General features: G+C 28.1%; 1 protein-coding gene across 1 annotated transcript in view; it reads right to left on the bottom strand.

The window, feature by feature from the left end:
• Positions 1 to 320: 320 nt before the first annotated feature.
• The window catches only part of LOC118193052 (ras-related protein M-Ras-like), a 51,467-nt gene continuing 32,953 nt past the window's right edge, over positions 321 to 18,834 (bottom strand). The window contains exon 5 of the mRNA XM_035364123.2: positions 321 to 10,607. Coding sequence (XP_035220014.1) covers positions 10,532 to 10,607 — 76 coding nt within the window. The 3' untranslated portion in view covers positions 321 to 10,531. The remainder of the gene's footprint in view (positions 10,608 to 18,834) is intronic.

Below are 18,834 nucleotides of genomic sequence, written 5' to 3'. Positions count from 1 at the left end.
TTGGTTTATCCCCTTGATAAGTCGATTGATCTGCGACCAATAACAACAGCTGCTTATTCAATATTTCAAGTTTATTTTTGGTTTTGGATTTTTGCAATAAAAGATTTTTCTCTACTTCTCTTATTTCAGTATTTATTTAAATTCTAAAAAAAATTTTTCATTCATGGTTATAAATTCAATTTGTGTTCTTTGGAAGATGGTATATGAAAGTTTTCCTATTATTATATATAGAGAAAGAGAGAGATATACATAAATAACAAGAGAGAAAAAGTATAATACACTGCACAGATATAAGTACAAAATATCAAAAAATAGCACTGTCACATTAAAAAAAAATTTATTATTATTTTCATTTCATACATTTTTCAAAACACCAAATTATCTGTTATAAAGATCAATATACTGTATTACAAATATAAACGTACAATACATATGTATTAGTTGTAAAGTTATAATAAGTCTAATTGCATTTAAAAAATAAAGTGAGCACAGATAATTGATGGAACCGACATATTTTACAGTCGACCGCGAAAGTTGGCGAAGATCTCACTTAATACTTCGCCAACGATTCCAATGATGCTTAAAAGATTGCTCTTTATTTAGTTAGATAATAACAAATACAAGTTGCAATTATGGCATATAAAAACTTGAGCTCAAGCTTTGAGATTATGTTACAAAGAAATTTAAATTACAGCCAATCAATACAGTCATCAAAAGTAACTAATATTACATAAAACAACTACATAACTAGCACCTTCTTTAAGAATTCGATGCCACATAAATTCACTTAAATACGAATCTAAGTGATACCGTGCTGTTCCGCGATGACTTTTATTGCGCCATTTTGACGAACTCCAGAGTCTTTAACATTTTGAGTATGTGCACGAATATAACCAGCCTTGCAACTTTGAAAATACTCTACTGCTTGCTGTTCCTTAGACAGCAGGTCCCAAATTTTATTTCTGTTTCCAAAAAGGAAATAGCAGTTCATTTATAACTTCCTTACAAAATCCTTGGCTAAATAACGATCAGGGTTACACAAAACCAAAGCAATATTCTTACAAAATGTGTTGAAATGCCACGTTTATCCATTATTAGTGATAAAATGCACTTTTGGCAATACTGTCGAAAACGGTCGACGGGAAATTACGTTGGTACCTAACTAACTGACATCTGTCACCAAATGAACACCTTTTTTGCAGAAAATGTGTGCTATTCATGATTCAGACAAAAAAAAAGTTAATAATTACAAATGTTTTATCCAGTAAAAAAGTATTAAAAAGAGCCAGTCTTAGATGAAATGCTACATTATATCCCACATCAGAATTCTCAACATAAATTTTAATTAATAAAATATAATATTTCAGAATATGACATTTCCACTTAATAGTTCCAAATGCACAGAGCTTTCTTATAAAAGATTCATACTCCTTCATACATAACTAGGAAATATTCATAAATTAAGCAATTTAAAATAATGTTATCTAAGTGCCTCTTAATATTACTCTATATTCCATTCAGTGTTTCTAATTGCAACGAATTTTCTTATGAAAGAATTCTTAAATGCAGCTTTTTTATGATCTCAAAGCTTCATAAATAAAGAACTTAAAAAAATTAAATTAAAATTTAACTTTAGAGCCAAAATAAAAAGGTGAAATATTAACACCGTTTTACTTTTCCTCTAATATTTTCCAAATGTAGCAAACATTCTGACTAGAGTTACAGTAAAAGTCTTCTAGTCCTTCTTTTCTACTTTAAAAATATGAAGAATTGATAAAAATATGATGAATTTTATAAATTACAAATGAAGTAATTTATAAAATAAATAAATATGCAGTTAACAATAATTAACTATGTTCTGAAATTTCTGAACAAACATTAATATTTATTTATTCAACAGTTCCAAATGTAATAAACTTTCTTTAAAAAAATATGTTTCAATGAAATAATTTGAGAAAAATAAATAGTTTACAAATTTATTCTGCCCTGTTTGAATAAATGCAGAAAGAACAGAATTATTAATATTCTACTACTTTCCATTCAATATTTCCAGATACTACCTATTTTTCTACAAAAAAAATTTCCATACATAACTTAAAAGATTTAAAAAAACAATAATTTACAAAAAAATTAAAGAGTTTCAAATAATTCTTCTGCAAGTACTAAATGTTAATAATATATTTTTCCAACATAGAAAGCTTTCTTGAAAAATAGTTTTTTATTCTCCTTTTCACAGCTTGAAAAATTCTTAATCAGCTTACAAAATAAATTTTAAAATAATTAAGGAAGCAATAATTTACTACCAGCCATAAATTATTGTTTTCTACATAATATTTCTTCAAGTAACAAGCTTTCTTTAAAATTAGATTCCTTCATAAATAATTTCCAAAGATTTATGAATTTATAAAAATGAATAGATAGAAACATATTTACTCTGTTAGTGTTCAAGAAATATTGATATTACACAATACAATGAAATTCAGATCTTTATGATCACAGGCAGCACAAAATTTAATTTATCATGGTAAATGATTGCAAACACGAATATATATTTTTTAGTATGAAGACATTATTAGTATATATGATATTAATATATAATAATAAGTAGTAATTTATTATCATGATTCAGTTCTAGATTATTAGTTATGGAAGTTAATTTATTATTATTTATATTTGTTTCAAACAGTTTAAATCCTTAAAATATTTTCCTACTAATTACCTAAAAAATCAATCATTTTATGAAATTTTCCAATTTTTATCTGCATGACAGTATTAAATGTCTAAAATAATCACAGGCTCATTTTCTAAGAGCTAACAATTTTATTTCAGAGCAATACCAATAACAGAAAACTGTCTATTAGTCAATCATTATGCAAGTTATATACTGTTGCTTACAAATGGCAGCAAAGTGCATTAATGAAAACAAATTTCCAGTTTCGCATCACTTTTCCCAAAGAAAGCAGGTCTGTTTTCTAAGAGTTAATATACTTAATAAGATCTTATTAAATAATTAATAAAATATAATAACCAAAATAATTATTTCTTAATCTGAAATATGAACTTTTGGATGTTTTACTTCTTATCTGCTAACATTAAGATTTCACACACATTATGCATACCATTACACAGAACAATCTGAAAGCAGCTTGTGTTTAATCTAAGAAAAAATTAAAACATTCGAATGAGCTCAGCATAGTAAATAAACTGCATATTAGTTTCTATTTTAAATTTAAAATGAAATTATTAAGGGAATTAATTAATAACATTATAAAGATCAGCTTTATTATCCTGCAAAGCAGATGTATTCATTAGTGAAAGATGGAAGCTGGTTTCAAAAGGGAAAACACTTAAAATATATAAAGCTCAGGCCCCATTATAGAGAACCTTGTTACCGATAAAATATACAATGAATGAATATTTTGCTCCTGCCCTTTTTTCCACCTAATTAATGTTGTTTTATATGGCTATAATGATAATGAACTTTAAGGAAATATTTGACCAAAATTTAAATCTTTAGTGAAGAGTTATTAACAGTTAAAATCTTCTATGTTTTGGCTATTAGTATAGTTTAAAAAAAAAAAAAAAACTTTTATGTTACTGTTCTTCAATAGTTACCCTTCTCTGTGTTCTATTCGAAGGTTATGAGAGGTATGCAAACCAGGACACAAAAGTATAATTTTAGGGGATCATACTGTGTCATGAAAATGATCATTTATAAGCAGAAAATTAAGTACTCACAAATTAAGGAATATTTCAAAATGAATATGAAGCAATGATATATACTCCAATTCTGTAAGCAGCATATATTTTATATGGAGATATATATTCCGAGGGAAGGGTCTGAATCATGACTTCCACGCTAAATAATTCACCATGTAAAATTACTAACATATGGTGAAATTAAAAAAAAAAAAAAAAAAGATGAAAATCATTACAATTTATTGTGAAAATACATATTTTCATTCTGTGAATATATGTATTATTTTCACATAATAATAAATTGTAATTAGCCCTTAATAATAATGTGTCCTCAAACAGTTACATATACAGTTTTATTTTTGTGTTTCTTAACAGATTTTGTAATTCATCACTCAGTTCTTACACTTTTTGTAAAATGATTCCCCCCCCCCCATGTTTGTGTGTGTGTGTGCCAGATAGGAAACAAGCACAGCAAACTTTTGGATGCTTGAAGTTCATTATAGTGGTGTTTTGAAGGTATAAAACTTCCCTCTACCCCATATAGTAGAATAAACTGTGTATCACTATATTTACTTGATAGTAAGGCCTTTTTTTACATTCTAAGATAAATCTCCCAAAATGAATATACATGAAAATTTGTCTTGCAATAATTTGGGAAAAGAAAATCTTAGTTCCCCTTTCCTTTAGAATTTCCTTGAAGTACGAACCCTGTTAGCTGTGAACAAAGGTCACTGTTACTTATATGTTTTCATAAATATCAGTATAGTACATGCAGGCCTAATTACAAATCTTTCAGTTAGCATGGTTATTATAATTAACAAAAGTTATGCAGTATATGTATGTATAGTTTATCAAATGCTAGTCCACACTCAGGAATTCAAATATGTAGTTCTAGGTAAGCTAAATTAAAACTTGCAATTTACTAGCCTTTTTATTATTATTTTTTTTTAATATTTTGATAGATTGTATATAATTTTAGGTTTACATGCATAATTCGTGTAGGAAAAGTTTTCAATAGGCAAGAGTTTCTAAATTATTTTGGTTTTTTACTCTGAATTGACATTTTATTTATTCCTAGCCATTTTACTTGCTAAATTTCTCAAAATTTCTGACAGTTTAAATTTCTTTTTTAGTGATTCCCAACATTTAGTTTTACTTTTGGTTTTGAATTTTACTTTTACCCTTGCCTATATGGATGATGAAACACGAATTGAGTAATTGAAGAGTTAGGTTTGGAGGCAACTTTTCCTTGATAAGTCTGTCTCCTGCCTGCTCAACAATTACTCACTTATGCAACTTAATTTGGTCTTAAAAATTCCTTAAAAATTTTTTTGAGATTCCTTTTTTGGAATATTATATATTTTTTCATGGTTTTAGATACATGCACTTAATTCACATATGCTCTTAGAATTTAAATGATATTGTAAATTAGTTTGCAGCAATAATTAATTTTATTTTTTATTTTTGCAATTAAATTTTAAATTTATATTAGCTTTATACAAATAGAGAATATTTGTTAAACAAAGTAAGTCTTATGTGTTTATTTAGCATTTAGAGAGTGTAATTCTTATATATATTCCCCTAATTCTATATTCAAATCAATTTATCAAAACACCCAATTATAAGATCTTATCAAATTTTGGAATAAAAATATAGCAAAGAAAAAAAGCAGTAGCTTTATTTTCAAATAAATAGGGTTTATTTCTACCATTGATTACACTGAAATTATTATAGAAGAACTGCAACTGATGCATTGTGAAAATCACTATTCAAATAAAATAAAACTAAACAATGTAAGGCAGAAAATGTATATACTTCCACCCTCAAATTCATAAGCACTGCATATTTTACCTACAAATCTCATTATTATATCAAGTCTAGTAATTAAAAATATGATCTGTCTACTGTTCAGTAGTAAATTATATATTTCTAAAATTATTTCTTATCAGTTTTGTTAATAAATAAGCACAACTTAATATTTTATTTTGGAAAACTTTTAGGAAATAAATATATTTATTAAAATAATGACTAAGAACTGACTTCATCAACAAATAAATTAGTATGAAAACACTTCAGGTTATAATTTTATTTACAGTTTTTATTTACTTTAACACACACAAAAAATTAATCTGAATATTTTTCTTTGTCAGTAAATTTAAAATATCTTATTCTTCGTATTAAGTATAATAAATTTATACTCCTAACACTGCTAATTTGTAGTTAAAACTTTTCCCACAATTGTGCTTGATAAAAATTTCATTGCACAAACCGATAAAATAAAAATGTATTAAGCATCACTAAAAAATAAACATAGCAATAACATTTAAATTAACAAATATTGCCAATTTCTACACACAAATTCTCAAATTTAATTTATCTGTTTTGTCAATTTTCTTAAATGGTTAATAATTAACAAAAGTCATCTCTTCAAAGTAATTTATCAAACACTATCCTTAATAAACTTAAATATTTTTAACATTCTTAAATTAATTAAATCACACAGAAGTACAACTGATAAAATAAATATTAAATTTTGACAGCTGGCTCAGTTGCTTATCAAGTAAAACTAGTTTACTGAATAAGAAAATGGAATGAAAAATAAGTGTTAACATGTACTTAAAAAAGTAATCAAAATAATAATAATAATCAAACCATAAAGTATACATTTCACAAATGTGAAAAACAGTTCATTTGATTTGAATTCAAATCACGATTAATGGTATCACCAGAATTAAGTGCATTGGTTCAATTAATAATTTACCTTATGAAATATATACTGCTCTAAAAGAAACATTTGCCAATTAAGCTCAGTTGTAGTAATCTATTATGCTTCTACAACAGATTGAAACTGGGTAAATACATTTAGCATAAAACATTAATGTGGAATAAGGATTAGATTAATTAGATTGTTACTGTACTTCTCTTAATTTGTTTTCCCCCCTTGGAAAAAGAACTCTAACAATAATTTCTGAAAGCAATCAAAGCAATTTATTACTTCATCAAAATTCTGTAAAATAGTATTATATTTAAATTAATTAACTTATACATATATTTTTTATTACTTGCTTACCAATTCATTCCATACCAGTTCTCTGCTATTTGCAGAATAAATTCAGTTTGCAACTGTTTTTATACTTTACTTCCACCCATCTTCAAATACTGTTTTTAATATATAAAACTCTTACAGAAATTAGTCAACGTGGTTACAATGAAAACTTAGTTATAAGATAAACATTTAAAATATATATTACACATCAACTGCATATGTTACAAAAATATCCCCTGAGAGCATGTTAAAAATAAACAGAATCTCATTTTCAAATAAAAAAAAGTTTACAAAAAATTCTAAGTTTCTGTTAAATATCCAAGAAAAACAGAATAATTCTTCAGCTACAAAATTAAATACAAAAATAAGCATATAGATTTACCATACTTAATTATTGATAGTAGAAATTTTGTGCTTTTGGATCAATACAACAATTATAAGGTGCATTTATTTATTTATGTGTAAAAGATTCTTTAAATTTTAAGGTTAACTTTAGATTATTTATATGACCTTAGGCTAAAATAAATAAATATATAAATAAAAATAAATTAATAATAAAAAGTGACTAGTACCAAATATAGACATTTAAAAAAGTACCATTCATTCATAGTAGTAGCATATTTTAACTGCTTAAATCAATTTAACAACTATACGAAATCTCTCTATTTCAATGGAATATTATATTCAGAACAATGTACATGTAACAGCTATTGCACCAAAAAAAAAAAAAAAAAAAAAAAAAAAAAAAAAAACAGAATCATTTTCACTTTTGTCAGAAATTATATTGCATTCATTATATATAAAATTTCAATATTTCAATTTATGACAGTATTAACACATTTCTTTTTTCAATTATTTTATAAAGACCAATGGCAAAACATAAAACATTTAGCAAACAAAAATAAAATGTATTGCATATAAGAACATGGATACTTTGAAATTAAATGGTTTTTGCAAATAAGCATCAAATACATCTTCATTCAGAATTCTTTAAACCCGCAAAGTGATTTTTTTAGTTGTAAAATTCACAGGCAAATCTTACAGATTTTGCATAAACTTATTTAGTTAACATCCTTCACAATAATGTTAGAGATCTGGAAAATAACCCCCCCATTTTTAGAGGAAATTTGTTCACAGAAAATTCTAAATTATTAAATTATAAAAATGAACATAAAAGCGGATGTCTATTAGCAAACATAGAATCTTGTTTTGTCTTGCAAATGATCTGCCCCCCTAAAGTAATAATCAGATGTTTTAGAAAGAATTTTTAATATTTTAACATAATTATTTAAATTTATTAAGTATAAAAGAAAAAAAGAAAAAATTTCACTTCAAAATTAACAGGTTAATTTTTCAAAAGTACATAAATTATGAATTTTTTATGTTATGGTACATAAAAGTTTGAAATGACTGTCTGTTATATTCCAGTTAAGTATCTCAGTGGCAGTTTCGCAAAGTCATAATTAATTAAGCTGTTGATGCAGTTTTTGACCTCACTAATTTTTGACCACATGAAACACAAACAAGAGATTTACTGCCTACATTACAAGATTTCAAAACTTATGTTTCTTTAAAAATGAATTGCTTATGATAAAGTATATCATTGAAAACAATTCTATGATTAACTGGTTGCAAAGTATATTGCTTAACTTTATGAAAACACTATTAGTACCAAAGAAAGCACTAAGAGAAGCAAAAAACAGCTAATTCATGTACCGAATAATCACAAAGAAATTCCCCTTAAGAATAAAAAATGAAATTAATATTTAATTATAACTTTTTTGTGCTTTTACTGCTTTATGTGCTTTATTTTATTTCTTCTCAAAGGTCAGCATGAGCTTTATTTTGCACCTTTAAAAACATAGAATGAATTAAAAATGTGTCAGATATATCCATTTACAGATAAATATTTTTAAAATAATAAATGCCAGTTTTCTCTTTGAAGACCACTGTCAACAGGTATTTCTAAAATAAGACATAAAATATATATTTTGTGCAAGTACACATATTAGATGTTGGCTGAATACTTACTAGCTACTTGGATGACATATATATGTATACAACACAATCCTTAAATTCAATTCTAAAGCCATTTAATTACTTTTATTTTAAAGGTAGTTAGTTAATTTATCTTCTGTATTCCTAACACATCAAAAATATAACAGATACATAATAAGCTGCCTTTGGAATGAAAAAAACTAATCTTCTGTTACAAAGAAATTTAAAGATAAATTTAAGAGCATGTTGCAGATATGCATATATACACACATTTCACGCAAACAAAAATTTTTATCACTCATAGAATATTTTTTATAAAAAATTTAATCCAGAATAAAAAGACTACATTCTTTAACTAAATAATCACAGTTATCTCAATTGCTGTTATGTGAAAAAAAATCTCAAGCTAAAAAACTGTAATACATTTAAGACTGCCATCTAATGAATACATGTCCAATATTCAGACTTGGGAAAAATTATGCACCAAAATTTATTCAAGAAACACGGTAAAAGAACATACACTATATCTACAAAAAATGACACTTTTATATGAATTAAAAAATTCTTTCAAACATACATTAACGACATATTAAAGAGAATCATAAATGCTTTGGAAATATTTGTATAAAAGAGAATACATAGATACAATGCACTTAACAAAATGGCATATATTTAATAACAAATGCAACAAGATAGTAACAACACTTAGCTCACATTATTGATTAGTATTTACAATTTCATTTCTGGTTCTCATAAAAATAGAACACAAAGAAATGCATCTTGTTAATATGATCTATTCTTATGTACAGTAGCTATAAAATGTTATAAAAATTTACATCTTTGATTAGAACTTAAATATATTTTTATATTTTACACTGTTAAAATTGTCCATAAATGTGCAATGTAGAGCATCACAGATTTAAATTTTGACTAAATTTATGAAGAAATTCTTCTGAAAATACACCTGAATAGTCAAGTACTGGAAATAGTATAATAGTAAAAGAAATAGTGAAACAAAAACATAAAGTCACTTTACAGTTAGGACTACAAAAGAATAAAATACAGAACATAATTGGCACAACCTTTGTAGTTCACAGAATATATAAACAAAAAGTACCTTCTGACTATCTACAAAATCTACTAATCCATTGCCAGCTTTGTGAACATGCAAAAAACATTTATTGGGCTATCTTTATAGCTCATATATATTGTTACATATTTTTCTGCTCACAAATAATAATAAAAAGAAGTATTTTATAAGAAACAAGAAATATGGATGTCTTCAATTTTCAACCTGTATTCAAAGACTTTTTTTTTTTTTTTTTACTGAATTACAACAAAATTTGGTCTTACTCAATCTCATCTGCAACACAAGTAAGTGCATGTGAGTTTTGCCTTGCATAAACTCAAAAATATACCAAAATCTTAACAGTTCTGATGAATGCTAAACTGGGAATGCAGACAATCAGAAAGTACCAAACACAATTATAATCTAAATTTTAGCTTAAATGCATATGATGAATATAAGATAAATTTTCAGAAAACAATGTTTTGAGTACAAATATTCATCATTTTGACTAGTAGCTATTTTTGCACATTTTTTGGTTGCGCAAAATGTTTGTGCACATCAGTAGATTATTAGATTTGCTTAATAATATTAAAAATATAGAAAATAAATTAGTAACTGACTACAAGCATCTTTAAATGTTTTTCATTAAGCATTTTAAATCTGCAATTACAAATACATTTTCTTGTTCAAAAATCACTGCAAGTTAGCACACATTTATTTTAAATAATTGTGCAATGGCCGCCTCTTCTAAACCAAAAGCGCCGTCTCCTTTTATCTGCTAAAGGAGGTTGGTTGCTGAAAGACAAACATTTTATGAGACATATAATATAAAAACATGTAGGAATACATCGAAAATTACAAAAATTTCTTAAGCTCTTTTTGAACAATTTCTTAACATATAATCCACATAAATTACATTCCAACAAAATGCATCAAAAGGATTAACATAAAATGAATTTGCATCTACCTGTTTGAATTCATATGCCTGATTGAAATTTATAAATTATTTTATTTAAAAATTACAGTTTATGAAAGAAATTAAAATAATCGAGTTTTGTATTCGTACATCTAGTTTAAAATTTATTACACCAACCACCTGCGCAGCTAGCCATTTAAAATAGTTATCGCACAAAAGAAAAAATATATAATGATTTTAATGAGTCTAGGCTAGCATAATTTCATAAAAATATTTAATATTTCCAATTAGATATCCCATGATTTACATGCACTTTTTATTTATGTCATTCAGATTAAAAAAAAAAGAAAAAATATTCTTAAGAACTGTTTAACTGCTCTTAAATCACATGGTTTACTACTTAATAACAGAGAAATTAAGTTTAGAAGTTAAATATTCTACGCTTTACTGAATATCTCTATAGCAAATAACACACTGATGTGCAGAAGATAAAAGTATTTTATTTCAGCCAGTGGCAACACACTCGTTTTAAATAGCCGAGTCTGTTGATAAAATTGAAAGATAAAATAACTTGTATTTTACTAATTTACTTAAGATAAGAATTTTTTATTTTGAACAGTGTTGCTACTGCTCACTTCAAAATTGCAAAATTTATTATTCAAAAATTCATTAAACTCATACAAAATATGAAACAAAGGGAAAAAATTCAAAATTTGGACTTTGGAGGTCTAGAGACACACATGTTCAAAATCTGAATGGCTCCTAGTTTTTTTTTTTTGGGGGGGGGGGCAATGTGAGAAACATACATACAGATTCATCATCCTTTAATAGTAGAGAGTTATCTCTATAGCAAATAATTTTTTTAATTATTAGCTTTTAAAAAGTCATCTTAATAGATTCAAATCCAAAACTTACCAAAATTAGAAATACCAAAAATTGAGTGATAAACTTCTGAATGTTGTCTATTTTGTAGATCACTTCCTCTGCAAAGTTAAATGCCCCGCAAATCCCTTTTGTTCAAGTGGTAACACAAAGTTATATCTTTTACAGCAGTTTTCATTTAACTCGAATTTTTGTATCACACTAGTTGCAGTTAGTGTTGGTGTAAAAATACAACACATATATAACCATGCATTTAGAACAAATGACCAAAACATTAGGGTCAAATAATAGAAGAACTTAGTATATTATTCTATCACAAATTAACACAATGCAAAGAGTCTTGCACTAAAGAAAAGACATATTTTTCCATGATGGTTTGTATATAAGCTTGCAACACATATTTCTTATATGTCATTTGGCAGCAATTTTTAATTTGCCAAGAAATTTGCATACCAGAAGCAATAACATCTGCTTTTAGTGTTAGTGCGTCTTACTTCAATTTTAATCGAATAGAAATACATTATGCATTTTGTTGCCTACAAACAAATGACAGTTTCTTTAAAAACAAAATGAAATGTTCTAAGCTGATATACTAACTTAATACTCCAGCTCCAGCTGACAAAGCCAAGTAGGTTGTTAGTGAAAGGTCCTACTTATGTTAAATGTGATTTTACCGTGTCAAGCTAGAACATTTCCCCCCCCCTTCACTTTTTAGCCTCATTTCAACCACACATGGATTTTAATTCTTAAAGCAGTTTCTTTGTTTTAATATTATAATATGCTCAATTTCCTGGTCTAGATGTAAATAAGAATTTGTATTACTTGAGATATAAACAGATAAAGAGCTTAGGCAAATAAAAAATTATGTCTTTAATCTGTTTTGCTGAAATATATACGTCTGAGATTTTGTTTAATGAAAATAAATTTTTCTCTTAAATCACACAAGCTTTACCGAAACAAAACATGAAAAGTGAAAAAAAAAAAAAAAAGTTTCTTCACTCCCATTACAAAATCAAATTTTTCTCTCCTGAAAAGGGAGAAAATTATCAATGTTTACAAAAAAAAAAAAAAAAAAAAAAAAAAAAAAACACAAATCTCTGAATTAAAAATTTTGTACAGAAATTTATCTTAAAATTGACAAATTTAGACTTTTTTAATAAAAGAATTCACATGGACTGTGGTTTCCATCAGCTTACACTGTACGATTGCTACAATTCACCCCAATTTGAAACCATATTAATTACAATACATTTTCATGAAAAATAGTATTTTTTAAATGAATAATTGTATTCTTCATTATTTTCTAGAATTATCTCCCAATGATTAACAAGTTTTCGAATTCCTTCTTTATAGAAGCTGTGTTTTTTCTCATCATAGAACAATCTTAGGTAGTATTTGACTTCTCCCACAGAATCAAATTTTTTGCAACTCAAATTATTTCAAAGAAAAGGAAACAAATGAAAATCTGGAGAGATACAGTCAGGGAAATATGGCAAGTGCTGCATTATTTCCCATTTAATCTTTAGGTTCTTGCAGTGCCTGTTGAGCGACATATGGTCTAACAAACACAGTGCTCCACAACCGGTGTGCCTCGGCACACTGGTGTGCCATGAGTAGGATATAGTTGTGCCGCAATCAAATAGATGTATTTGACATTTTGCAATTTTTTTATCATGTATTTAATACACAATGACAATTTTTTTCTCTTAATAATGTCTATTTTAAATGTTTTTATATATTTCACTGTTGTGTGGTTGTGTGTGTGATTGTAAGTGTGTCGGCATTTGAATTTTTTCGGCACTTCCTTGATAACTCGGAACTCAAAAATATATAACATTTTTTAAGCGCAGGTATCACATTGATAATTATTATGATTGCATATAAATAAATATGTTATGGTTTTATAATTGTATATTTTTCAAATTAAAAACAAAAATTTATAGTAAATTTTGTGCATAAATCAATACATATATACATAAGCTTTTGGTGTGCCATGAAATTCCAGAAAGATTTTTTTGTGTGTCGCAGGTGAGAAAAGGTTGCGGAGCACTAGTCTAACATTATCATGGTGAAAGATGATGCTTTTTTGATTGAGCAGCTTTGGATATTTTGCTTGCATTTCAGCACTAAGTTTGGTGAGTTGCTCACAGTACTTCTCTGCAGTTATTGTTTGGCAACATGGAAAAAAGCTCATAAAAAATTATTCTTCTGCTATCTCACCAGACACATAACATCACTTTCATTCGATGCAATTCAGCCTTTGCCATAGATTCTGCTTTTTCACTTTCATGCTTCCAGCTTCTTTTTCTAAGTATGCTGCTATACACAGCCCTTTTATATATATATATATATATCTGTAGTTATTACTTTATCCAAGAAAAGTTCATTTTGCTATCGAACGGAGTAAGAAATGGCTGTGGATCCTTTTGTTCTATTTGATCAAAATGGTGGAACTTGTATACAGAATTTAGATTTGTAGCCAGGTTGCTTTAAATGGCAAAATGCAGATGAATTGTCAACATTTAATCTCTCAGCAAATTCTTCAGTAGTAGTCTGTGGATTATTATTTATTAAATCACAAGTAAAGATCATTATCAATACTGAAAAACTACCCAAAGTTCATCATTTAGATTGAAGTTACCACTTCAGAATCAACTAAATCGCTTTTTAACTGCCTTAAGAGCAGAAACATGATTCTCATAAATAGACTGAATATTTTTTATTGAAGTTTCAACACTCACTCCTTTTTAATCTCATATAACAAAACATGATAAAAATGTAACTTATTATTTTCCATTTTGAATACTAACCCTATAATGAAGCAGATTTAAATAAACTTATGTTAAGGCTATGTTGACTCATGTACTTAGATAACTATCAATTAATAATATGATTATAAAAAAACATCAGCAACTATGAAAAATTTGCTATCTATGAAAATTGGTCATAAACTTTTGAAATCACCCAATATAATCACATTTCTCTTGTATTTCTAGTTATAAAGTTTCTTAAAATAAGATACAGGATTTTTGAGAGCAATTTTTACAATGCAGGGAAGAAAACTCTACTTTATTGAAAAGAAACTGCTCAGTCTCTAGTACAAAAATTCCAGTTAGTGAAATATTCATTGTATTTTAATCAGTTTTAAAATAAGTTCCGCTAGGTACTTTATAAGTCTAGCACAGTCTAGGCTTTATTAGTAAAGATATTTTTAATTATTTTTTATTTTTCCTTGAATAACTGCATTGGTTATATTCTGTACACATTTAGAATATTTATATATTTTGTTTTATCCTGTAGACTTAAGCAGTCTTTGAGAATCCATATATTTAAATTCTTCGCTCTGCCTGGGACTCAACCTTTACGTGTTTATCATGTGTATCTTATTTATTTATTTTTATAGATGTATATACATATAATACATAATATAACGGTATTATATATATATGGTGGTGGCCAAAATTGTGGATACTTTTGGAAATTTTTATATTTTTTAACTTTGTATGCTTATAGAAAATATTACGTTTTGCAAAATGCAAACTTGTATATATCATTTTAAAGAGAATTTATTACTGAATTCAATACAAAACACAAAATTCAATTATTTACAATACAAAAAAAGTTATATGTACTTTAATATAAATAAAAAACACAGTTATGAAGTGGTCTGGCTTTAATGTCTGGCTTTCCTGGCCAATCACTGTTCTTGTTCTGAGAACCAATCAAATGTTAGTAACTGCCAGTAGAAGCTGACATCATGTTTACACTTTTAAAACAATTCATTATTTTACTTTGTTCTGTAGAGCTGCAATTACAAGTAGGATTTTTTGTAAAAATTTTTAATATTTAGTCAAGAAGCAATGACATCAAATAAAAGTGGACACCTAGAAAGAGATGTAATATTATTGTGTTACGAGAAAGTGGTCTTTCCTATGCTGAAATTGCAAGACAGGTGGGTGGTTCAGTGACTACATCTGGAGTCCGAAAGTTTTGTTTACGATATTAGGAGACAAATTCAATAAAAAACAAAGAAAAGGCCGAAAAAGGTGCACCACATGTATTGATGACAGAAGAATAAAAAGACTACGTCTCCAAGATAGAAAAATGTCATCAGCGGCCATCAGAAGTGATCTGAATGATGCTGGTGTTTCTGTCAGTTCAAGAACAATCAGGAAAAGATTAACAAATGTTGGACTGAGAGGTAGAATTCCAAGAAAAAAGCCTTATCTTAATTTTCAGCAACGAAAAAAAAAAAAAAAAACTACAGTGGGCAAAGGAACACATTAATTGGACAGATGATCAGTGGTCACAAGTTATATGGAGTGATGAAACTAAGATATCGTTATTCAGTAGTGATGGGCGAAAATATGTAAAACGTAGAATAGGAGAACAGCTACATCTTGACTACATTCAAGCAACTGTGAAGAACCCAGTTAGTGTTATGATTTGGTCATGTATGTCAGCAGATGGTATTGGTCGCCTTCATGTCATCGATGGGACACTGAATGCCAGAAAATACATTGACACTATTCTAGAACCAAAACTTCTACCTTCCAACAGAGATCTCTTTCATAACAATGCTTCATTTATTTTTCAGCAGGATTCTGCTCCTTGCCATACGGCCAAAATATCGAAAGAATGGTTTCGTACAAAGAGTTCCATGGCCAAATTGTTGTCATGGCCATGGAAACAGTCCTGACTTCAATCCTATCGAAAATTTGTGGTACCGTTTGAAAACCCTTGTCCGAATGAGGCGCTCATCAAATAAAAGGGAACTCATTGAGGCTATAATTGTTTCCTGGCATCATGTAATAACAAAAGAAGAGCTTAAAACTCTTGTCAGCTCAACGAAATGTCGATGTGAAGCTGTAATAAAAAATAAAGAGTACCCTACTAAGTACTGACAGCTCACTGCAATCATCATTATCTAATGTATATCGATAACTATTATCGTTTTAACTTTTTTTGTATTGCAAATAATTCAATTTTGTGTTTTGTATTGAATTCAGTAATAAATTCTCTTTAAAATGATATATACAAGTTTGCATTTTGTGAAACGTAAAGTTTTCTATAAGCATACAAAGTTCAAAAACATAAAAATTTCCAAAAGTGTCCACAATTTTGGCCACCACTGTATATACAGGTAGCCCTCCTACAACACGGCATCCTGTAACACGGTTTCACTATAACATGATTCATAAATTGCGAAAACCTTCCTACAACACTGTTTTCCTCTAACATGATAAGAAAATTGCCCAAGCAATCCGAATAAATTAAATGAACTCTACACGAAGATTTTCCATATTGAGCAAAGCACCCATACAGTCATTTAACATATAAGAATCCTCGTTTCATAAGTTCTGCCAGTTGTCTTTCAAGATCCAGTATCCTTAAGAGCAAATCTCGTCTCAGGGAGACGAGCCATGTGGTGGAGAGCAACCATTGAATTCTTAACCGGTAATGGAGGAAAATCATTCCTTCCATGACCTTCAGCACAACATAAAAAATATCTAGTCTCAACTTGCACATTCAGCTTCCAAAATTTGAATCCTCATCTCCGTGGTCTGAAAATTAGAAAGTGTCTCCTGCTGCTGGTCGGCAGTCTGCGTTTAACCACAGTGTGTTAAAGAATAACTTTTTCATCTTTAAGACATTAATTTTCAGTCTCAAAGCATGTCTGATAAAGATAAAAACAATGTTTAAGAGGAAATTAATTTCTTTAGAAGTAAAGAGACAAATTATGGACCATCGTTTAAAAGGAGAAAAAGCATCTCACATTCGAAAACGTTTTAATCTGAATGAAGCAACAGTCAGGACTATTAAGAAAAATAAAAAAGAAATGCAGTTGCTGCAGGATCTTTGGCATTCACAAAACATGCAGTTCGTCCCAGTCGGCCCCAATAATTGAGAAAATGGAAAAGGCACTCAGCATTTGGATTGATGATAGCAGTCAAAAAAGAATTCCATTGGATGTTAATATCATTACACAAAAAGCACTCAAAATTTTCAAGCACCTTAAAAAACAAGGAGAATCCTCTCTCAACCCAGATTTTCTGGCAAGTAAAGGTTGGTTAGAAAATTTCAAAGAGCGTCTTGCAACTCATAGCATAAGAATTTAAGGAGAATCTGCATCGGCTGATTATGAAGCTAAAACTTGGCTTTTAAATTGTTTTGTGCCAGATGCTGAATGTTATTTTAAGGCAGAAAAATTTGAGCTTCAAGGCTCTATTACTATTAGATAATGCTCCATGTCAATCACAGGATTTGAATCATCCCAACGTCAAAATAATGTTCCTACCACCTAACACTACTTCGTTACTCCAACCATTAGATCAAGGTATTATTTATACTTTTAAAACATATTACATAAGAAGAGCATTACAGTGCATTTTAGACGTAACAGATTCAAAATCAATTAAGGTAATGGAAGTTTGGAAAACATTTTCAATCAAGCACTGTATCAACATCATATCTTTGCCGCTCAAAGAACTGAATGCATCAGCGTTAAATGCATGTTAGAAAAAGATATGTCCATCTTCAGATGAAATAGAAAATGCACATGAATCGTCAAAAAATTAAAATGCTGGCTTATTAAAACTTGCTAAATCAATCGAAGGCGAAGGTTTTGTCAACATGGCTATTGAGAACGTTCCAAGATTTGTTAGCAGAAGAAGAAATTGACGAAGCAGATTTAATGGAAATGGCACCAAAAGTCGTAAATCAAATCAATTCTGAGGACACTAGCACTGATGGAGATAGTGCCGTTAATAATTTAAATTAAAAAAATTAAAAGAAAGCCTAAGCTTAGCTGAACATCTTGAATCATTTTTCTTGAGTACAGACCCTTTTGCTGAGCTAAGTCGAAAATTCAAAAGGGAGCTGCAAAACTGTTTATCTCCATATTGAGAAATTTACATTGACCCGGTAAGAACTAGTAAGCCAATAAAATTACAACAGATTTTTTTAAAGAGGGAAGAAAATGCCTGAACTTTAAATGAAGAAAGAAATTCTGAAAGTGAAAGCCATCTCATTCCACCAAACAAAACCTTCTTGGTTGATTATACTGAGCAGTGACAATGAAGAAATTTATTAAACTAAGGTTGTGTTAAATTAAAATATGTAATATTTTTTGTTTTGTGTTGTGCATTATGTCGACTTTCACCGGTGAATGTCAACGTTCACATGATCGCTTGGTGTATGTCCGAAATATTTTCCAAATACTCT

Source organism: Stegodyphus dumicola, chromosome 5 (assembly GCF_044657685.1).
Source record: "Stegodyphus dumicola isolate Sdum_Otavi_A_Nest chromosome 5, ASM4465768v1".
NCBI classification, from domain to species: domain Eukaryota; kingdom Metazoa; phylum Arthropoda; class Arachnida; order Araneae; family Eresidae; genus Stegodyphus; species Stegodyphus dumicola.
Note: the sequence above shows the minus strand (reverse complement) of the source record. Positions and strands in the feature narration are given on the sequence as shown.